General features: G+C 42.1%; 1 protein-coding gene across 1 annotated transcript; it reads left to right on the forward strand.

The window, feature by feature from the left end:
- Positions 1–3,546: 3,546 nt before the first annotated feature.
- On the forward strand, positions 3,547–15,760 carry txk (TXK tyrosine kinase). The gene is made up of 13 exons (XM_076289503.1): positions 3,547–3,599; positions 4,028–4,215; positions 8,244–8,303; positions 8,529–8,583; positions 8,754–8,833; positions 8,951–9,075; positions 9,498–9,572; positions 10,757–10,928; positions 12,592–12,808; positions 13,231–13,295; positions 13,574–13,692; positions 14,878–15,035; positions 15,321–15,760. The coding sequence occupies exons 2-13, from the start codon at positions 4,103–4,105 to the stop codon at positions 15,387–15,389; spliced, it is 1,308 nt and encodes a 435-aa protein (XP_076145618.1). The 5' UTR covers positions 3,547–3,599; positions 4,028–4,102; the 3' UTR covers positions 15,390–15,760.
- Positions 15,761–24,272: the final 8,512 nt, after the last annotated feature.

Here is a 24,272-nt window from a genome sequence, read left to right on the forward strand (position 1 = left end):
CTGCATGTGTGTCACTTTTACTGACTTTAGCTAAGGGGAAATTCTGCAAGGCCATATACATGACATGTCCCCCCCCCCCCCCCCCCCCCACCAACAACACACACACACACACACAAACATATATACACACACACACACACACACACACACACACACACACACACACACACACACAAACATATACACACACACATACACACACACACATACACACACACACATCTTCCTTTAGAACTTCCTGTCCTTTCAACTTAAAGTAAAGTAAAAAAAAGGTTTGAGGTTTTTGTGGCAGGTGTGTTTCAGAGTAAATTTGTGTGTGTGTGTGTGTGTGTGTGTGTGTGTGTGTGCATGGGTGTGAAGAAGAGGCCTGCGTCACTCCTCCCACACTCTTTCCTTCCGGTTCAAACATGACACTTAGTGCATCTTCAGTCTTCACAGAAACAGAGAAGAAAGTGAGTGAACGCAGAATGTAGCACACCAAGCCAGCCCATCATGGCCCATCTCAGTGAGTAACTTTGTCAGTCTCTCTGTATGTGTGTGTGTGTGTGTGTGTGTGTGTGTGTGTGTGTGTGTGTGTGTTGCCAACTAATGCAACTAACCATTTATAATCTGAATGGCAAATCAAATATCGACTAATCTCTTGTAGGCCCTCCAGGCATTCCACAATAAGTATGGTAGCATCATAACGTTATAGTTGATAGCTAGTCTGATATGTAGTTTAGTTATAGTTGATAGGTAGTTAGGTAGTGATAGTCTTTATGCAATCATTGACACATTTAGCTAAATATCCTCAACAAAATTGTTGTGGTCTCCACAATTACAATTCCGTCACCAAATGATTAGACATGAATGTTACCGTTTCAACAAGCTGAAGTGAAGAGGTAGTATTGGTATGGTGTTAACATTAAATGTCACATTAACAACTGATGGGACACTAAAAGGATCCTAACTTTGTGCAATGGGCTGTTGGCTTGTTACGTACAGAATGCATTAAGATAGGTTTAGTCTGTGGTTACATTTGCAAGTGATGATTTCGGAGTAGATTTCGGAGTAGATTTCATGAGTAGAGCCCGAGCGATAAATCGGTGTGCCAATATTTTCGGCCAATATTATTTGCTGATCTATCGGTATCGGTGTTTATAACGCCTAATAATTATTTTTAAATGAAGTAAAGGAAAACTAAATACTGACACTTCATCTAAATGTATAGATACTCTTTTGATCCTGTGAGGGAAATGCAGTCTCTGCATTTATCCCATCCGTGAATTAGTGAAACACACAGCACACAGTGAACACACAGGGAGCTGAAGCACACGCTAACCCAGAGCAGTGAGCTTACTGCTACACAGCAGCTCTCGGGGAGCAGTGAGGGGTTAGGTGCCTCGGCTTGCTCAAGGGCACTTCAGCCGTGGATGTGGGCATGGGAAAGCAGTGCTCAACCACTTCCCCCGCCCACATTTTTCCTACTGGTTGGGGATCGAACCGGCAACCTTTCGGTTTCAAGCCTGAAGACCTAACCAGTAGGCCACGTCTGACCCGGGGACAGTGTTGTCTTTCCAGCTTAACATTAGTGCAACAGTAAAATATTGTTACCATTGGTTGAGTGGATGATAACTTGGTGTAGGCCTATTTGTGAAACATAATAAACCCGGTTACCAAGTAACAGCACTATAATTTTCTCTTTCGACTATTATTCCATAGGCTTACATTTTCTGACCATACTGACAGTAGCTAAGGTAATTAGCCACAACAATAGCGTTAGCCACGGTCAAAGTTAAACATGGTTAAATTTCGACAGCGGAACACGCAAGAGCGACAGAGCAGCAAAATGAAAAGATAACACATAAGTAGTAGGCTATTGCACTGTTTAATGCTGTTAAAGGAGAAATCCAGCGATTTTTCACATAGATCTGTTGGTACGAGAAAAAGCTTGAGATGCTGCAGCCAGCAGCTAGAGCTGCCAGGCAGCTACAGTGCTACACTCATGTTCATGCCCCCAGAGATCTATGTGAACAATCGCTGGAATTCTCCTTTAAGGTGTAGGCTAGCCAGAAATGGGGGGTGTCCTTATTTTGGCCAATTTGTCCTCAACTCACATGAAGTGGAAAACATAGGTGTCAGCTGGGTGGCAGTTGCAATACGGTTCGAGCCGTGCCAGAGACGCAGATATGGTGAAGACGGTGTGGCTATGTAACCTGTTAACATGGGTGCCGAAATGAAAAGCAACACTCAACAGAGCCTTTCCGCAGAGACGCAACGCAGACAATATGTTCAAGCCTTAAGTCATATGAACATAGACATTATCTTTCATGCAATTTTCCATTCCAGTCACATAAAGTATCACACTGTTTAATACTGTTAACGGTGTGTACAAACCACAAACAATACCATCATAAAGCATAAAGTAAATATCTTGAAAGTTATCATGGCAATGGCAATGGCTTATCACAGATAAGAATATAGACCTGACACTATTATGGTATTCATAATAATTATTTCATAATTTATTGTATAAGAGCCTTTCGTAAGGATACCAGATAGTTAGGTAGATAGATAGTTAGTTAAACACAGCTTTTCAATATGCTAAATATTAGAGTACATTATACTGGTCTTTAAAATCCCATATTGGTCGTGCTCTAGACATGAGTGAAATGTTATTGTAGCATAACGATTTATGTCTTTATATTGGGAGGACATTTTGAGCATAGTTGAATATTTAGGGGAAGGGTATGTCCCCCTCAAAGTATATTATGATTACAAAGTATATTATGCCCTTTGTGTGCATCCAAATGTATACCCAAATCAAAATCCTTTTCAGGTGTGACGTACACACTTATTCATGTTACCTCACAGCTGGGAAATATGTTGATGCCATATTTTCTAACTACATCTTGTGTGTCTATGTGTTGTTGGTGTGTGTCTGTTTGTGTGTTCTAGATCATTCTGTGCGGTCATTGTTCTGTTGTTGCTGTTGTGCAGTGCAGACTAGGTATGTACGCCACCACCCACAATCCATCACATTAAAAGGTCCAAATTGGACATGTCCACCTCTTGTATGGCATGCAGTTCTCCAAATACACAAGACAATAATGTGTTAATCACATCTTTGCTTCGTTGTTCTCTCACCCCTCTCGTACTGTCGTTTCATTGCCATTCATTGACATTACATCCATCTGATCTTTTCTTTCAATTACTCATAGATAGATAGATAGATAGATAGATAGGTACATACATACTGTACATACATACTGTACATACATACATACATACATACATACATACATACATACAGTACATACATACATACATACATACATACATACATACGTATACATACATACATTAATACATGTCACAATTGTACCACAACTATATACAATACACATATATAGTGACAATACTGGATTCAGGATTGCTGTTTTTTTACCTTTTCTCATTGTCTTAATCTTTCTCTTTCTCTCTCTCTCACTTTCTCTCTATCTGCATACACCCTCATATGACTTCCTTTTCACCATGTCTTTACTCTGTCGTTTCTCTCACCTAGTTCTCACCTGAGTGTAAACGAGGGCAGACGCTTCCACTCAGGACATGGCAACAGAGTCAGTATGGGTCTTAGTGTGTGTGTGTGTGTGTGTGTGTGTGTGTGTGTGTGTTGGACATTTGTCAATGTGTAGCCTTCCAGTAAAGATGTGCATTGTGTGTTTGTGTGTGTGCTATGTGTGTTTCCAAACAGTGTGCTTGTGCACATTTGTGTGTGCAAACATGTCACAGGTCTTGACCATAAACCGGTAGTCTGTGAGTGTTTTTTAGCATATAGCCTTTGAATTCAAATGTGGTGTGGGTTTGTACGTGTTTCAAAATCATGTATTTGTGCACATCAGTTTGCATTGCTTTTGTCTGAATGGTATGTGTATGTTTCTGTGTTTGTGTGTGTTTTTCTGTGTGTGTGTGTCCTTCGGGGTGTCTGCATGTCTTTCTGTGTGTGTGTGTGTGTGTGTGTGTGTGCGTGTTTGTGTCCTTTGATCAGAGCGAGCACTCCCGCCGCAAGCTCCCCCTGCCGCCTCCTGAGGACGACAACGGTCCAAGGAAGAAGGTGCTGGCCATGTACGACTTTGTGGCCCGCGAGCCCACTGACCTGACGCTGCGGAAGGGAGAGGAGTACACCATCCTACACAAGCAGGACCAGCTGTGGTGGAGGGCAGAGGACAAATATGGGTGTGTGTGTGTATGTGTGTGTATGTGCGTGTGCGTGTGCGCGTGCGTTAGGGTGCATCAAATTTGAATGGGAAATTTTAATTTCAAAATATAAATTTGGCTGGCATTGCATTTTGTTCCAATTAACATAAAAATTACTTTTGCACAGTTTTGAGTAATTCCATTGAGATTTAGGGGTGCCACCTAACACATGAACTTTGGCGAAATTTCGAAAAATGTGCAATTTTTAGTCTAATTGCCAAAAGTTGACCTGGAAATGTTGAGTACAGTGAACTTTTATACATTAACAAGTTCTATAGGGTTATCAAAGTAAAAGTTGTTTGTTTGCCCTTTGGGCAACTTGGGCATTTCTCAGAATTCAACTTTCAAGATTCTTACTGTCCTATAGACAAAATGAATAGAGGTCAAAGGGACATGTTCACATGGCCTTACCCTGAATTATGTGCAGCAGTGATGGATACCGGACACACATATCACATTTAATTGACTTTATTGTTAAACACAAAGGGCGATACTGACAAACTTAAAAGAACAAACCCTCTCTAGTGGCTAACTCACTGACTAACAGGGCCTAATGGTAAGAGCTGACACTAACTAAACTCCGAACTTAACTGCTCAGTCTGTGCCAGAGTCTCTGCTCCACTGAGCAACATCACCAGGGAGAAAGAGAGAGGGAATGGAACCTGAACTCTGAACCTAGCCAGTGTGTCTCCCCCCAGATATGTCTCCCCCACCCGCCACCCAAGAGTAACCGTCATATTCAGGGATTAGCTTCGGTTTGCAGCGGCAAAGGTTTGGCTATTGGTTGCAGTCATGTTCAACTCACACACATACAGTACACACACACACATACACACACACACACACACACACACACACACACACAGACACACACAAAGACACAGACAGACACACACACATACAGACAGACACACACAGAGAGAGAGACATAAACACAAAGACACACACACACACAGACACACACAGACACACACACAGACACACACAGACACACACAGACACACACACACACAGACACACACACACAGACACACACACATACAGAGAGAGAGACATAAACACAAAGACACACACACACACAGACACACACACACACACACACACACACACACACACAGAGACACACACACACACACACACACACACACACACACACAAAGACACACACACACAAAGACACACACACACACAGACACACACACACACACAGAAACACACACACACACAGAAACACACACACACACAAAGACACACACACACACAAACACACACACACACACATGTTCTCCACAGCCAAAGAGATAAATAGAGAGAGAGAGAATAAGGGATACAAAGGAGAAAAGTACGACACACCCAGAGAAAGCGGATGAAAAAAGGAGAGACAGGGCCAGATGTATGTTTTTGTGCCCACATCAGGCATATTTCATTCGCAAAGTGCACGTAAAAGCATGGCGAGATATGTACAAACAGGCCGCACTGAGGAAGAAGCGTAGACTGCCTGTCGTGGGAGCTGCAAATGGCTATTTGCGCTTTTCCGTGTCATGCATATGCCTTCATAGGAGGGTCAGGGGAAAGTGGGAGTATCGCGCAAACACAGGAGACGAAAGGTGCGAATAGCATTGATTAGGTATTCCGCCATATGTATGAAAACAGTGCATGTCTGTTTTGCGGTGAAAAACTTGCGCCTGTTAAAAGCAGGTGTAATCAAAATCGCGGTTGAATGCGTCAATTAGAGAAACTTTTAGAGACCGCTGAATAAGTATTCAGAGCATCAGTTTTCTTCATTGTGCAATAAATAGTTCAAGTATTTTTAAGTAGATTAGTAGAACTACTAGGCCTACTCTGTATGTCGCTGCTCGTTGTTAACTATTGAACTGCGCTTGTGGTTCAGCTGTGGGCAATTAGCTTTGCAGAGGGGTCGGGGAAACAACTACGGATATGATAGTAATATGTAATAACACAGTGCCGGTTCAGACCTCCATGGGGCCCTAAGCAAAATCTTCCTAAGGGGCCCTCCAACCTAAACTCTGAGGGCCAAATTGTAACAATTTTTTAACAGTCGCATCTGACACCTCAGTGCTCCCAATACAATCATTTTCCCCATAAAGGACTAGGAGAATGAATAATAATTGTGTGTGAATCACCTTCACAGCTATAAATGTTTTAGATTTAGGGTCTGGGCTGCTTGCTTTTGATGCTTGCTGTACATATCCCATTACAAAATACTGCAGTTTTTTCTAAGTACAGTTCAGTTATACTACAGTAAGCTATAGTGCAGTAGCCTAGTATTTTCATGTCCAAAATACTGCATTTTGGTACAGTAGGCTACTATGCAGTACAATGCTGTTTTGTTGTGTCCAAAATACTGCATAAGAACTGCAAATATTTCCTCCAAAAATGTGGTTTTGATGTGGTTTCGGAAATCTGCAGTTTAATGCAGTTATTTTTTTTGTAAGTGTCTGGTTGTGCTTATACTGGCTGTGGCTGCCTGTTCACCTGTGTCTGTAGGCTACTTCCCAAAGGCATACATAGGCTAGGCCTACTGAACTGGCTCCCCCTGATTCCCTTAAATATTTTTTCAAACATAGACTATTTTAAACAATCATTTTAATACTTCATATATGCCTAATTTTACGTTGTGCGTCTATTATCCAGTATGCAGCACAGCAAAGTTAATAAATAAGGCTAGGCTACTTTCCATTTTGCATGCGTTCAGTTGTAGGCTATCTAAACAACTAAAGCTTGACTGAAATAGTGTAAAACCATTTATTTCTTTTAAAGATGTATGGGAAGAGTGAAATCGCCGATTAGTTTCGACGGGTCCTGTATTTCTGCTGAAAAACTGATAGTTTCATCCCGAGCTGCACATTATTATGAACGCATTTAATGCCGTTTTAAACAGATAGTCGCCCGCATTTAATGCGATTATTTCACAACTTTGCCATGTAGGCTACTGACTGGTGAAGGCTGGCAAGCAAGCCGCAGACAGATCAGGGGATTCACTACCCTGTTAGGTAGGCCTAGGCTACGGTAGGAAAGTAACACGCGCTGGAGAGATATAGGCTACTATCAAACCACGGATCGAACACAAGTTTACCCGACTGTTGTTCCCGCTGTGTATTCTCGTGAAGTCTCTTCTTCCGTTGCTCATGCCATGAATGGTAATTCGGTTTCATGTTCATCTTCTTAATGTAGTCTGAGTGAGACACACTGTCGCTATAACTGTAGGCTATACCGGTCTGTTACTAGCTTGACTGAAGGGGAGACGGGGGAGGGGGCCTTCATTTACTTGCGGGGCCCTACGCAACTTGCGTAGTGTGCGTATAGGGAGAACCGGCCCTGTAATAACACATCCAACACAGATCAAGATCACCTCAAACAGAAAGATCACCTCAGTTTTCTTGAGCTGTAGTATTGTTTACCTCAGATCTCCATGGCGACCATTGAGCACTGTTAACCACTTTATCCAACAAAAACAGATGTGCGGTGGCACCCCTAAATCATAATGTACTGGAAAAATATTTTGCATGTGTTGTTTCTACATATATTGGAACACTTTTAGCACCCAGCCATATTAAAATTCAAGAATTGTGTTTTTTGATGCACCCTAGCGTGCATGTGTGTGTGCGTGTGCGTGTGTGTGCGCGTGTGCGTGTGTGTGTGTGTGTGTGTGTGCGTGTGTGTGTGTGTGCCTACATGCGCATGTTTGTCTGTGTATGTCTGTCTCTTTCTCTTTCTCTCTTTCTCTGTCTCTCTCTCTCTCACTGTGTCTCTTTGTGTGTGTGTGTATGTGTGTGTATGTGTGTGTGTGTGTGTTTGTGTGTGTGTGTGTGTGTGTGTGTGTGTGTGTGTGTGAATTAGAATGAGCATGTGAGTATATGTATTTCGGTTTCTATGCGTATGAGTATGTGTGATGTTGTGTCTGTCTGTCTGTCTCTCTCTGTCTATATAATATTTGCAATGTCCTGCATATCTAATCATCTCTTATCTTGTCTTCTATCTTACAGCAATAAGGGTTTCATTCCCAGTAACTATGTGACAGAAAAGGACACAATTGAAGCTAATCTGTGAGTATCAGCCATATTCACTTTTCAGCTATATGTCTGTTATAAACACCACCCGTCATACAATTGCAGTTCTCTAACTGGTTATATCAGTACACTAATCACTAATCTACTTTCTTTATTGTTAAGCCTGCTGCCTCCCAAATGAACCCTGAACCTGTTCTACAACAGATCTGATTTCTAGTCATTATACTTTTATCCTCAAATGTGTGTTCTGTGTGTGTTTAGATGGTACTGCAAAAACATTACAAGAGCCCAGGCGGAGCAACTACTACAGCAAGAGGTGCACATGCAGTTCTCCACACTCACAGTTCAAGCTAACACAACATACATACACACCTGACTGAGAACATGCGACTACAGCTGTTCAGCTGTTTCTTTACCGCTCTCCTTTATATGTGCTGTATTGTTTTATTTACATAAAGTGTGTGTGTGTGTGTGTTATATTTATAGGGTAAAGAGGGGGGATTCATAGTAAGAGACTCCAGTCAGCCCGGAAATTACACGGTGTCAGTGTACACTAAAGCTGTCAGGTACACACACACACACAAGCTTTCTTGCCTTTTAATTACCAATCTTTCTGTCATGCAATTCTTCACTCTTGTTGCCTTCATGCACCCCTCAATCCCTCTCTCTCTCTCTGCCTACAGGAAGGAGGGAGATGTGAAGCACTACCAGATAAGGCACTCTCCTGCGGGCCAGTTCTTCCTGGCTGAGAGACATGTTTTCAGTTCTATACCTGAGCTCATCCAGTACCACCAGTTCAACGCTGCAGGTACACACACACACACACACACACACACACACACACACACACACACACACACACACACACACACACACACACACACACAAGTATTAAGTATATACTCTTTTGATCCCGTGAGGGAAATTTGGTCTCTGCATTTAACCCAATCCCAGCACACAGTGTACACACAGTGAAGCACACACTAATCCCGGCGCAGTGAGCTGCCTGCATCAACAGCGGCGCTCGTGGAGCAGTGAGGGGTTAGGTGCCTTGCTCAAGGGCACTTCAGCCGTGGCCCACTGGTCGAGGCTCGAACCGGCAACCCTCCGGTTACAAGTCCAGAGTGCTAACCAGTAGGCCACGGCTGCCCACATGTGTGCACACACATAACCTGACACACATAAGGCCTCTGACTCTTGCCCTGTCTCCCTGATGTGACTGAATGGCAGGTCTGATCTCCAGGCTGCGCTACCCTGTGGGGGCGATGGGCCGCTGTGAGCCGGCCACCTCAGGCTTCAGCTCAGGTGAGTCCCATGGGCTAGTGGTTTCAGTTGACCTCTAGCCTAAGATAACACTGCCCCAACGGCAGGGGAGCTCTGTCTGCCTGCTAAAATATCTTGCCTCTAGAAAAGAGAAAGGTAGAAAGAAACTACCACACACACACAAACATGCTGTGGACAGTAGATCCAGGATCCACTTTAATGTACTTTAACATGCCCCCAAATGGCCAGCTGTGGCCATACTCATAACTGCCCGGACAGCCACGCCTCATATACTTTTTCACGGTCTTACACAATAAACAAGTTTCAGCATAGAACGTGTTACTTTTTTCTGATAACAAACACAAAGCTGTATCCCTATGTCTTCTCAGAATCCTAAGATCTGTTTAGAGATTTCCAAAGGTCTTTCTGAAGCGTGTCTTGTTCCAGGGTGGACAGACCAGTGCAGTGGTGAACTACATGTAGTGCTTCACTTGTGCTGCAGTGTGGTTCTTGGTTAAGCCATACTGGGCTGTTGAGTCTCCTTTCTCAGTTTGAGCTGAGGTTGTGGTGAGGCTGGATTAATACATTTGGGGTTCATCAGTTGGTTTTGTTGTTTTGGTTCTTCTTTTAGTAATATATCTGTACATGTATATGTAGGGGCGTCAAAAAGACAAAAAGGAGTATATCATCAAACAGCAATTTGATACTTGTGCAGAAAAATGACAGTGACCATGACAATGATGGCCCCCTCATGGTCTCATTCCAACCAATCAAACCTGTTCCCTAATATGAGTCTGACACCCCTTACCCTGCCAAGTAGGAATAAGGTTGTTCTAAGTTCATGATGGATATGGTCTGTGATAAAGTTATTTGGATGCTCTGTTGGAATAAAGTGAGGATAAGGATGTTGTGCTAAGCTGTCTTGTGGTTGTGTGGAAGGTGTAAGAATGCTGTTCTGAGTATTCATTACAATTCTTCTTAGGTTTCTGGTGGTTTGTAATGAACTTGGCATTGATGTTATTGTGATGATTTTTATAATGTTTTTAAATGACACTGAAGTAGTTCAAAAGTTAGTTTGTGGCTGTGTTGCAGTGTTCTAACATTGTTGTAACAGTGTTGTAACATTCTAAAATGGCACTGAGATTGATCTAAAGTTGTTTCTAAGGTTGTGTTGACGTTGTTCTCCAGCTGCTGGTAGGTTGTAATGGTTGTGCTTGTGGCTGTAGATAAGTGGGAGATTAACCCGGCGGAGCTGACCTTCATGAAGGAGCTGGGCAGTGGGCAGTACGGAGTGGTGCGACTGGGCAAGTGGAGAGCGCAGCACAAAGTGGCCATCAAGGCCATCAGGGAGGGAGCCATGTCTGAGGACGACTTCATCGAGGAGGCCAAGGTCATGATGTGAGTAGATGTGCGCACACACACACACACACACACACACACACACACACACACACACACACACACACACACACAGCTGCAAGCAAATACATGTCTTGCCACTCCTCTCCTTCTATCTCATACGTTCTCTCTCATTCAGTTCACTCTCTTACTATCTCTCTCCCTCATCCACTCATGAAATACATGTCACGCAAGATATCCATCTCTCCACGTCATTGGGAGGAGTGTCAACATTTGGTTACAAAAGCCAACCAAAGCAAGCAATCTTACGTGTGCATATGTGTGTGTGTGTATGCATGTGTGTGTAAATTAAAAACACACTCTCATGCATAGAGAAGTGCATTGTCAGTTACTGCTATATATAAAACATTTCTTCAAACTAATTTCAATATCTATGATAGTGTTTTTGTGCTATTGTGCTTGTAGTGGTATTTTGCTAGTGCTGTTGTGCTGAAGATGTGTCCGCAATGCTTTTTCGCCATGTCTGAGTTAATGATGTACCTTGCTGATAATAAATGACTTTTACTATTGCTATTTATAATGCATATACCGGTAATGCAGTTTATGTATTCTTCATTTAGTTGTAAGCACTTTCTGCTGTCAAAAAATTAATATGCTTCTAGAACTGAATGATGATGTAACTACTATAAACTTCCTAAAAGCCCAAGCCTCAAAGTAATATGCGGAGAAGACACAGCAGAAACAATAAACAATGATTATGCCTTTGACACAATTAGTTCAAACTGGTCATTTATACCAGTCATACCAGTGCCTTCTATAGTGTTTTTCTAAAGATAGCACCCAGAAAATAGATGTGAGATTTTACAATTAGTAGCCTATTGTACACTATATCTGAAAATGTATTTTATTGTAAGATAAACAATTCTTTCATCTGCTCTTTGGTAAAAATGTAACATACGTGAACAAAACAACTGGCTTTTTCCCACCATTGACATACTTTAATTTTTCTGAGGTTTAAAGTGTCATCAACCCCCTCAACACACACACACACACACACACACACACAGTCCCACAGACACAAATGGTATGCAAACCACAGTTTCCATCTCATCTTTCCATTCCTGTTGGCTTGAGATGCATATCTCTATGATGTATATCATTTCGCCTTGTCTGTTTTGTCTGTTTGCCCCCCCCCCCCCCCTCTATCTTTGTGTGTGTGTGTGTGTGTATGTGTGTGTGTGTGTGTGTGTGTGTGTGTGCGTGTGTGTGTGTGTGTGTGTGTTTGTGTGCGTTCCTGTAGTAGAATGCATGGCCAAGAAACGTGTGAAAAGGAAATTGCTGGGTATTCTGACATCACTTGCAAGCAAATGACCACTTCCTGGGCTTCAACATCATCATGTTTTCCACTCCGAATGTGTGTGTGTGTGTGTGTGTGTGTGTGTGTGTGTGTGTGTGTGTGTGTGTGTGTGTGTGTGTGTAAATCTGCATGTCAAGTAGGGTGGGCATGCATATATAAAACTTGCAGTAGTGCCCGAGTATTCAGATTTGAGATAAAATCTGCATCTGTGTATATGAATATGAAATCTCTCTCTCTCTGTGTCTTCCCCTCGGTGTGTGTGTGTGTGTGTGTGTGTGTGTGTGTGTGTGTGTGTGTGTGTGTGTGTGTGTGTGTGTGTGTGTGTGTGTGTGTGTGTGTGTACAGGAGACTGTGTCACCCTAAGCTGGTGCAGCTGTACGGTGTGTGTCTGCGGGAGCGGCCGATGTGTATCGTGACAGAGTTCATGGACAACGGCTGCCTGCTTGACTTCCTGCACCTCCACACGGGCAGCATGGGTAAAGACCAGCTGCTGGCTCTGTGCCAGGATGCTTGTGAGGGGATGGAGTACCTGGAGCTCAACAACTTCTTACACCGAGACCTGGTGAACACACACACATACACACACACACACACACACACACACCATAATAAGCAATCACATTCAAGGGCCATAGACTAGCCAGGAGCCAGGAGCACAGACACACTGTATACAGTATCCAACAGACCCGGCATATTCACACATAGCGCTGAGGGATGATTTGTGTGTGTGTGTGTGTGTGTGTGTGTGTGTGTGTGTGTGTATGTGTGTGTGTGTGTGTGTGTGTGTGTCTGTGTGTGAGTCTGTGTGTGAATGTGAATGTTTGGTCTGTAGAATAATGTTCATTCATATAAGAGTACACACATATGGTGACACACACACACACACACGCACACACACACACACACACACACACACACACACACACACACACACACACACACACACACACACAGTGATGTATAAAAAAAAAATTTCCTCTCTAGGCTGCACGCAACTGTCTAGTGAACAAGAGCAACGTGGTGAAAGTCTGTGACTTTGGCATGACCAGGTGAGTCTCTGCATATCTCTGTGTGTGGTTTGAGAATTCAGGTGTTTCCCTTTCCCATGTGCACCTGTGTGACTCATTTGTAGCTCTTACAACCCAATCTGGTTACCTGCCAAATCATATGACCAAGATCAGATCATGCAACCCAAGTTGCTGTGTCATGTTTGATACTGTACTGTACAGCCTGGCAATGCAACTGGCATCATGCAACTCAGCAATGAAAGGAGAAAGAGATACTCTTACACATCTATATGTCTCTGTTGATGTGTACGTCTGTGTAGATATGTTCTAGACAATCAGTACGTCAGCTCCATGGGTACCAAGTTCCCAGTGAAGTGGTCTCCCCCTGAGGTTCTGCACTTTTATAAGTACAGCAGCAAGTCTGACGTCTGGTCCTACGGTGAGACACTTTTGCCATGTGTATGTGCATCCCCCTGTTTGTGTATAGCATAGCCAACCATCCACCATCTCTTTTTACCTCAGTGGCATTTCTCTTAAGGTGGTTCAGGTAATGGGTTTGTTAAGCACCTTGAAACTACTTAATTCTCTTATATTCTCATCAATTCCCATACCGTATATTAGTGTTAGTTCACTTGTGTAGACTTTCTCAGTATCAGGAGTGCTAGCTGGTTTGCACCCTCTGTTGGTGAAGGGTGTGTACTGCACCATGTCAGGGCAGGGAATGTCAGCCTGCTGGATTTATCCAGCTTCTTAGAGAGCTGAGCAGCAAAATAAATAAATTCAGTTACTGCTGGAAAGAAAAAAGGGAAAAAGTCATAACATAAAGAGTGATTGATAGACTCTCTAAGCACTATCGATAACGGGCAATCATATTTCAGTTTTGAGAAATCACATAGTCAGTTCAGTGCAGAAGGGAAAATACATAAATCACCATATGCTATATTAAACAGCATTTTCAAACTCGGTAGCTTTGACTGTCAGCAACAACATAACATAGAGTCCGCATTTATGTGGTTAGTTAGATGTTTTGATGAGCAGCCATATCATTTCCATAGCCATATCACAACTATTCAAATTTGACTGTGTGAAAATGCACTGCTTCTGTGAGTCACCGAAACACTGAGCATGCTCGTGATATTCCATTATCCACACTGGTCACTAAATCTGTGCGGGAACAATTCAGCATCAGTAGTAAATGTTGGACAAATATGGAATAAGTGTGCAAATCCGAATGAGAATCAGTTCATTTATGTGAAAAAGAAAATTACAGTGCTGCCACCACACTCACACATGCACACGCGCTCACGCGCGCACACACACACACACACACACACACACACACACACACACACACACACACACACACACACACACACACACACACACACACACACACACACACACATACACACACACACATATACACACACTGTTCTACAGTAATATAAAAGGAGGTGACAGGAAGTAAGAAGCATGTAGCCCCTCATCTGACATACCCCCCTCCCTCACCCCTGCCACCAAACATCTGTCATGCCCCAATGAGGACAGGAAAGTTTTTTGTTCTCCAGCTTGCTGCTTATGTCACAGGTTTAACAAAAAAGGGTTTTGCATTTCCTGTTTCCAGGTGTGTTGATGTGGGAAATTTTCACAGAGGGGCGGGTCCCATTTGAGAACCGGACCAATCAAGAGGTGGTGGAGGAGGTCACCCAGGGCAATCGTCTGTACCGCCCACACAAGGCCTCGCCGAAGGTCTATGATATTATGTTCAAATGCTGGGATGCGGTGAGACAAATAATAAATTCCCTCTCTCTCACACACACACACACACACACACACACACACACACACACACACACACACACACACACACACACACACACACACCTATGAAATCTTACACATGTTGAAGTAATTTTAGAGTGGACATCTTCATAGGAGAGTCCCATATGCAATCTCTCTCTATATATCTCTCTGTCACACAGACTGTCAGACAGACACACACACATTCACAGAAACACATAAAACCACTTGTTTGTTGATTACGGATGTTTTGTTAATTTGTTTCAGAAGCCACAAGAACGTCCATCTTTCTCTGAACTGCTAGTTAACATCCGAGAACTGGCAGAAGAGTCGTAGCAGACAGCCTAGGCAAGCAGATACACAATCAGAGAGACACCGAGACAGCCAAATACAAGACTGACTCATAAGTATTAAAAACAGAACAGGACACAACAATATGTGGTGAAAGGGGTTGGCAGTACAAAATCTGACTGACTGACTGACTGACTGACTGACTGACCGACTGACTGACTGACATGCATCCAGAGTTGCAGCCAAGCCAACAAACACAAATGCCCCGAAAACAGGGTGTGGATATGCTAGTAGTTACTCCTTAGACAACAAAAGACAGCTGACAATTGTGTAAATAAAAAGGAAAATACTATATACAACAATGTTGAATTCCATGTACAAAAAATATATATTTAAATAAAACCTCTTTGCTCTTCCTTGTTGAATATATTTGTGTGTGTGTGTGTGTGTGTGTGTGTGTGTGTGTGTGTGTGTGTGTGTATGTGTGTGTGTGTGTGTGGTCAGGGCATGTTTTAGCAAAATGGTAGATGTCTGCATTGTGTGTGAGCAATTCTCTGTGCTCAATGCCAACCCAACATTTGTTAAATCCACACAGTATATCATGTCAGAGCCCTCATACCACAGGTTTCTGTGATTGCTATTAGGGTTTACATCAAATGTTTTCACAGGTTCTAACAGGCTTCTCTTACAAACAACAACACCAGCACACTGTAAAATGTCTAGTATTTTGGTGACATCATGCTATAAAATATCTTATTATGTTTTCTATAAAACATTTTCTCAGATTTTCCAACCTTTGTAAACAAATAAAATAAAATATAGGTCTGTGGGAAACTTTCCAGTAATTAACACTTTAGCTGTTTAATGTCTACTCGGGTTGTTGTTGTCCAACTGGCTATACACTTAAAAGAAATGTAGACATACAAGGATGATCCTAGTTATTTTGGGGTTACTTTTGTCCATGACCTCTGAGGTCAACCTCCCTAATGGAGTCTGTTAATAACAGCTTTTCTTTATCATGACAGCTTTCATATTTTCATTTTATGTAATCCATCAAGAATATCCTGTTTATCCTGTTTTAGTCTTCTAAATAATGGTAAGACTTTGTCTACCACAGACATGTTTCTCTCATGCTCGCTAGGATGCTTGTGTGTTTGGAACCTGTATCTGGAGTTGGGAATAAAGCTTTGTAATCTGCCGTATGGTCAGCTTGCCTGTGACTTTTTGCCTCTTTGTGGATTAATACTTAATTTTTACCACAGGGCTACCTATAAATAAATAAATTAATTAATTAATTAATAAAATGACAGCGAATGTTGAACCCATGTTGTTGCCATTCACACTGTGATAAGGACCTGCTATTACACCCCATTTCTCCCATTGTCAAAACAAAGGTTAGTAAGGAAGTACCCTTTTAATACATACACTACAAATATACATGATATAAAAGACAAAAACAAAATCCACACGCAACCACACAATACAGCACAAGAGTACAGACACGGCAGGACAAGACAAGTGTGTCTTAAGTGGTTTGAAGGAATTTGCTGATGTGCGCACACAAATACACACACACACACACACAAACATCCCTACATAAACCCCAGACACAGATATTTCATGCAGAGAGACAGGTGAAGACAACCTCGTAATCTTCTAAATCACACACTGTACATCAAGTTAAGGTAATAACATAATAATGAAAATCTGTGAGATTAAAGTACTGTGTAATAATGATGTGTGTGAGAAATGACCAATTACCCATTAATTATCCGTCTCGGCTTTTGCTGAACATGGACATTTCAGTTGTTTTTAATCAATTAAATAATTTTAACTTTTGGATTATTTTTTATTTTTGAATAATTATTTGTTATGTCTTGTTATGTGTAACGTGATTTGTGTTGCATGAACAATGTGCTATACATTAAACACTTCCTTTCTCACTTTGTGTTTAAAAGGTCACACCAGAAGATGTGCTGGAGGATTTTAATTATTTCTGTTTGGACCTTCATCTTCCATCTGATAGTAACTTACAACTCACTCACTCTCTCTCTCTCTCTCTCTCTCTCTCTCTCTCTCTCTCTCCTAGGGATTTTTATTGTGGTTTAAATAATGAATTTTTTGTTGGTGATTTCCTATTAGTCATATTAACCTATTCAGTGCTTTCTGAGTAATTCCAATAACTCTCCCTAGAATGGAGGTGCTCTGCCACACCACCAGACCGTAAGTAACATGATCTTGTCCTGTTTAAGATATATTAGTATATGTGCATTTATGTACATCTGTGTTTTTTTTTATATTATATTATATTTTCTTTGGGCAAAACTTCTCCTGCCTTGACTCAAAATCTGTCTGTATGTGTTGTAAACTTCCAATGATAGGCTTCACCATCAGAGGATTATAAGGTGCGTGCAGTCATCACTCTGCATGTTTATATGATATTAGGGGACTGTGTAATAGATGGATATGAAGCAACATAGGGAGAGGATACAGAAACAACTATCTCTCTCTCTCTCTACCTCTCTCTCTCTCTCTACCTCTATACCCACTCCAAAAGACTGGGGTCACTTAGAAATTTCCATTTCACTCCATTATAGACAGAATACCAGCTGAGATCAGTTGCATTGTTTTTTTGATCAGGGCAGTTTTCAGATTACATTATGTGCGTACATAATCTAAGTGACCTCAAACTTTTGACTGGTAATGTATATGAGTACATTCAATCTTTTAATAGAGACTAGTAAAAAAAACAATGATTAGGTCCTTCACTATGTCTGTTCTCTGACAGGTGTCTCTCATCTACCCTCACTGGACAAGGAGGCATATAGTGTTGGTGAGTAACCTATGTTACACCGAGGGTCGTGGGAATATGTTCCATAAGCAGTCAGCGGAGGCGTCAGCGCTCGTGTGCAGCCGTCCTCGTGTGAAGACTTACTCGTGTCAAGACGAATCGAGTCTACCTGCGACGAGTCCACCGAGCAAGGACACAAGCAAGGCACCTCTCAGATAAGTTTCACTCTTGTCTCACCTTGTCTTGTTAGCTGACAATCCTTCTAATAATGTGCCTTCAACATATCCCTGTATCCGGTCAGGTTAATAAGCGTACTGGTGTTGAAAGGCAACAATCAGTTCAGCAGGCTTGTCCTACTTTTTCTGTAGGGTTGTGGAATTGCCAATCTGCAGTGAATAAAGCGGACTTCATTCCTGCTCTGGCCTCACAGTTATCTCTTCAATTGCTTGCGCTTACAGAGACGTGGATTAGGCCGGAGAATACTGCCACGCCTGCAGCGTTGTCGACCAGTTATGCTTTTTCGCATACCAGTCGTTCGTCTGGTAGAGGAGGCGGGACAGGCTTTCTCGTCTCTGATGATTGGAGGTTTACACAGTTGCTGCCTGCTCAGGTCCACAACTCGTTTGAATATCATGCCATCATGATAACTGAACCATACAAATTATACTTGGTGGTTATTTATCGCCCTCCAGGACAACTTGGGAACTTTGTGAACGAGTTGGACATTCTACTGTCTGCTATTCCAATGGATGCATGCCCATTATTAATCCTTGGCGATTTTAATATTCATTTGGATAACTCGTCTGCAATTGACTTCCTGTCCTTACTCTCCTCATTTAATATCACACGTGTCCACAGTCCTCCTACTCACAAGGCTGGTAAAGATCTTGATTTAATTCTGGTACGTAACTGTAATACAGACAACGTTTTGGTTAATCCATTACATGTATCGGATCATCACTTTATCAGATTCTCTGTGCGTCTCCTGGATAACCCAGCAGCTCCTCCTCCGATAATTTCGTTCCGGCGTAATCTCAGAAGCCTCTCAAGTGACCATTTTGCAACATTAGTAACATCTGCTTTACCTACTCCTAGCTCATTCTTGACACTTGAGGTTAATGACGCTACAAAGACTCTCTGCTCTACACTGGCATCTTGTCTGAATGCAGCATGTCCTCTTTCCTCAAGACCTACTCGTTCTAAACCTCGCCATCCATGGCTGACGAACAGTATAGTCTCAGTACGAAAGGAACTTAGAGCTGCTGAGAGGAAATGGCGTAAATCCAAAGATGGAAATGATCTTAGTAACTACCAGTCTTTGCTGTCATCCTTTTCATCCACTGTTACACTTGCAAAAAAGGCATTCTATCAAAGCAAGATTGAGAGCGCCACTGACAGTAGACAACTTTTTTCTACTTTCAAATCTCTCCTCAATCCTCCACCACCACCATCAACTACTTCACTGTCAGCAAATGACTTTGCAACATTTTTCACTGAAAAAGTTGCTAAAATAAGTGCTCAGTTTGATGCTCCTATAAGGAGGGCTTTGCCTTGTGTTAGTATGACCCCATCATTTGACTCTTTCTCTCCTCTTGATGAGGAAGCAGTCTCTCAATTGCTTCAGCGATGTCGTCCAACAACATGCCCATTAGATCCTGTCCCGTCCACTCTTCTACAGTCTATCTCACCCGCTGTTCTACCAGCAGTCACACATGTATTTAATGCTTCTCTCAGTTCTGGAATAGTTCCTTATTCTTTTAAACAGGCTAGGGTTACACCTCTGCTAAAGAAAAGTACACTTAATCCAACTGAGGTGAAGAACTACAGACCTGTCTCCCTTCTTCCTTTCTTGTCAAAGGTTTTGGAGAAAGTGGTCTTCAAGCAAGTTTGTGACTTTCTTCATCAGAATAATCTACTAGACCCTATGCAGTCTGGTTTCAAGAGTGGTCATTCTACTGAAACTGCTCTTCTGTCTGTGACTGAAGCATTGAGAGTAGCTAAGTCCTCTGCTCAGTCATCAGTATTAATTCTACTAGATTTATCTGCAGCCTTTGATACTGTTAACCATGACATTCTCCTATCTATACTATCTGAACTGGGAATTTCTGGAAAAGCTCTTGACTGGTTTGAGTCTTACCTTAAAGGGCGTTCTTTCAACGTGTCTTGGCAGGGACAGGTATCTAAGTCTCATGCCCTCACCACAGGTGTGCCTCAGGGATCAGTATTAGGACCCTTGCTTTTCTCTATTTACACCACTTCCTTAGGTGATACCATTCGCTCCCATGGATTTGACTATCACTGTTATGCAGACGACACTCAACTTTACCTGTCTTTCCCACCTGATGACTCTAGTGTTTCCCACCGGATTTCTGCATGCCTTAAGGATATTTCAGCCTGGATGAAAGATCGGCACCTTCAGCTTAATCTCTCAAAAACAGAGTTTTTGGTGTTTCCAGCTAAAACAGCTATTCCCCAACAGATTAACATCCAGCTTGACTCAACTTCACTGACCCCAACTAGATCGGCACAAAACTTGGGCGTTGTAATTGATGACCGACTTAACTTCTCTGAGCATATAGCTTCTATTGCAAAATCATGCCGGTTTATGCTTTACAACATTAGGAAGATCAGACCTTATCTGACACAAGATTCCACACAACTTCTTGTTCAGACCATGGTCATCTCTAAGCTGGACTATTGTAATTCACTATTAGCTGGCTTACCCGCTTGTGTAACAAGATCATTACAGCTGATTCAAAATGCTGGAGCACGCCTGGTCTTCAATCAGCCAAAGAGGACACATGTAACTCCTCTCCTAGTTACTCTCCATTGGCTCCCTATAGTAGCCAGAATTAAATTTAAATCTCTCACTTTGGCCTATAGGACACTAACTAGATCTGCTCCTAGTTATTTTAATTCAATAATCAAGCCTTACATCCCCAACCGCCCACTGTGGTCTTCTGGTGAGCGTATGTTGTGTCGACCAGTCATAAAAACTGGGTCTAATTCCAGACTCTTTTCTTCAGTGGTTCCATGTTGGTGGAATGAACTGCCCAGTGCTCTCCGTTCCTGTGGTAGTTTTGGGTCGTTTAAGAGGGGTCTAAAGACATTCCTATTCAACATATACTTAGTTGTTTAAGCGCTTATGTGTTATGGTTTATATAATGTTGTTTTATTTTAATTGGGCTGTTAATTAATTTGACATTATTGTTTATTATTGATATTCTCCTTAATGTAGTCTTAGCATGTTATTGTTTTTATATTATTGATTGAATTGACATTATTGTTTTATTATTGCCTTTCCCCTTTTTTACATTGCTTTTTTTATTAGGCTATTGATTGAATTGATATTATTGTGTACTACAACTATTCTCCTTACTATATTTGACCTAGATTTTAATCTGTTCCCTGTTCATTTTTAAATATTATTATGTTGTTTTGTATTTATATGTCGCTTTGGACAAAGGCGTCTGCTAAATCCATAACCATAACCATAACCATAACCATAACCATAAGCACATGCTCAAGGAGTTGTTCATCTTTTTTTCTATGTAGGTGTCCTTATGCTACCCCTTTGGAGGGATAAGAAGTGTCCATCCTGTACTGGTGAGTGTATGTGTGTGTGTGTGTCTGAGAGAGAGAGAGAGAGAGAGAGAGAGAGAGAGAGAGAGAGAGAGAGAGAGAGAGAGAGAGGGTGGGTGTGTGGGCACAATGTTCAGCTTTTTGAATGGGTGTAAGGGGAAATAACATATGAAATAGCATTATGTGCAGATGTAACTAAATAAAAATAAAATTCTGTTTTTTCTCTCTCTGTAGGTGAAGGTGTTCATTCGCTATGTAAGATCACAAACAGCATATTCCGGTTTATGTAAAATAAGATGGGATAATTTTCCATTAAAGACTTTCCAAAATGCTATATCCTCCATTTGAATGAATTTTCATGAATATTTTTTTATATAATATAATAATTTTTGTTATTTGAGTTATCTCAATAAAAACCACAACTGCAATTTATTGATATTACCTGAAGTATACAATTAAATGACATGACTTATTTATGTTTTCAAAAATTGAGAAAAATAGCGCTTGGAACCAACTCTTCATTTGACTTTTGCCAATCTGGCAACACAGTAAAAACAAAAGGGGGGTAGCTTTGCTGGTGCTGAAGATTCATTCCTGAAAAGAGAGAGACGCCTTGCTATTTTGTAAATGTAGTCTATTCTGAGAGGTGAGTTTGGTGTCAATGATTATGAGAAATCTAGACATGACAAAGAGAGAACTGCATGATGAAAATGCACGACAGTTGTTGACATCTTTGCAACAGTTTGCAACCAATTTCATATTCAATTAATGGCTATGTTTGTATTACAGGAAATCCCTGTACGAATCCCTCAACCTCCAGTAACTCCGAAACCTCCAGCTCCATCAACTCCGAAACCTCCTTCACCGTCAACTCCGAAACCTCCTGCACCATCAACTCAGAAACCTCCTGCACCATCAACTCAGAAACCTCCTGCACCATCAACTCAGAAACCTCCTGCACCATCAACTCCAAAACCTCCCGCACCATCAACTCCGAAACCTCCTGCACCATCAACTCCAAAACCTCCCGCACCGTCACCTCCAAAACCTCCCACACCATCAACTCCAAAACCTCCTGCACCGTCACCTCCAAAACCTCCCGCACCATCAACTCCAAAACCTCCATTGCCACAAACACCATTACCATCAGGTCCAACGACAATTCCAGGATGTAGAGGAGACTGTTTATGAATTAAGTTGACAAGTCTAAATGACACAAACACAACGTACTTTGCTTCATCACTTTTAACACACTTAGCATAAATATCACCTATTCTTAATAAAAACTTGGATTAGTTTACACATTAAACATTTGACACATTAACAAGTCATGTGTAACAGGGTGGAACTAGTCCTACAGCATTGCCTAGTTCCCTTCCACAGGTATCTTTAAAGGATTCAAAGAGACTGGTATACAAAAATAATCTCAATTTATATAACAAAAATAACAAACATCCCTTTAAAAAGAAAAGAAAAGAAACAAACAAAACAAATATACAAAATGTACAATGAGTCTTGGAGGTACAGTACAATTCTTAAAATTACGATAGGGGAAAGCGGCAATTACACCTAGGAGCACTCGGTGTCGTTCCTGTTTACAGCAATTCGCCAGTGTGAAAGAAAAACTCTCGCTGCTCGAGCTCACGACGTCTCTGCTTTCAGATGAGAACAAGACGATGCGCCGACCAGTATGACTGAACTAGCCTACTCTCGTCCAACTTTTAACAAGTTGTGCTTGACGCTGAGAACAACGGCTATGCGCAGGCCAGTATGAATGAACTGCTCTCGTGCAACTTTTAACAAGTTGTGCTTGATGCGGAAAACGAGGATTCTGACTCCAGTATAAATTAACTTTTACCAGCTAGCACTTGACGCGCGCTGACCGGCCCAACCAAACAATTAAGACTGACAATTAAGCCACTCTACCCACTGCTTCTTATCTACTTCCTAGTCCCAACCACGCCCTATAGTACCTGAGTGGAAAACCAAATACAGGAGGTTAGCCTACAACGGACTCCCTCTGTTGGAGGGGAGTAGGTATAGATTGACACCTAGGTAGGCTGTCTTAACACACTTCATCCGGTTACACTCACCCCAGCTTTGAAAGCTCACCGTCCCAGTGAGGATATCCCCCGTTGTCCTTATACCCACGGTCTAAATGTTCTTCAAAAGGGGGCAGAGGTTGTAAGTCTACCCTCGATTGAGTTAGTTTGGCACATATTGCCACGGACATTTCTAGGCAGATGGAATGGTTTGCCATGTTGACCTGCTGTGGCCCTTGCCGAGTGCCTTACTACAGTGTCGGGGTTTGAGGGGAAACCAGGCTCAATCTCCGTGGTGGGGATGACATAGACATTAAGGCATGGGTAGTCCTCTGTTCCATTGGACACGTTTACCGTCGGCCCAGGGGTGCTAGGTGTGTTTAGACGGATTCCAGGAGGCGCACCGCTGTTATTGTCCAGGTCAGATGATGGTTCCATCAGCACAATCCCTGAAGTTCCGTCATACCTGGTCGCGAAGACATCTCGGCCGATCACTTGCTGATGTCTCCAACC

This window comes from Alosa pseudoharengus, unplaced genomic scaffold, assembly GCF_046254945.1.
Source record: "Alosa pseudoharengus isolate Yale_2024_CS ecotype anadromous, Long Island Sound unplaced genomic scaffold, YU_APseudo_1.1 YU_APseudo_1.1_scf_17, whole genome shotgun sequence".
In the NCBI taxonomy this organism is placed as follows: Eukaryota; Metazoa; Chordata; class Actinopteri; order Clupeiformes; family Clupeidae; genus Alosa; species Alosa pseudoharengus.

Coding starts and splice junctions, on each gene's coding strand:
- txk (XM_076289503.1), top strand. CDS start 4,103: ATGTACGACTTTGTGGCCCGCGAGCCCACTGACCTGACGCTGCGGAAG. Junction 8,834..8,950: donor GTGTACACTAAAGCTGTCAG/GTACACACACAC, acceptor CTCTGCCTACAG/GAAGGAGGGAGATGTGAAGC. Junction 10,929..12,591: donor GAGGAGGCCAAGGTCATGAT/GTGAGTAGATGT, acceptor GTGTGTGTACAG/GAGACTGTGTCACCCTAAGC.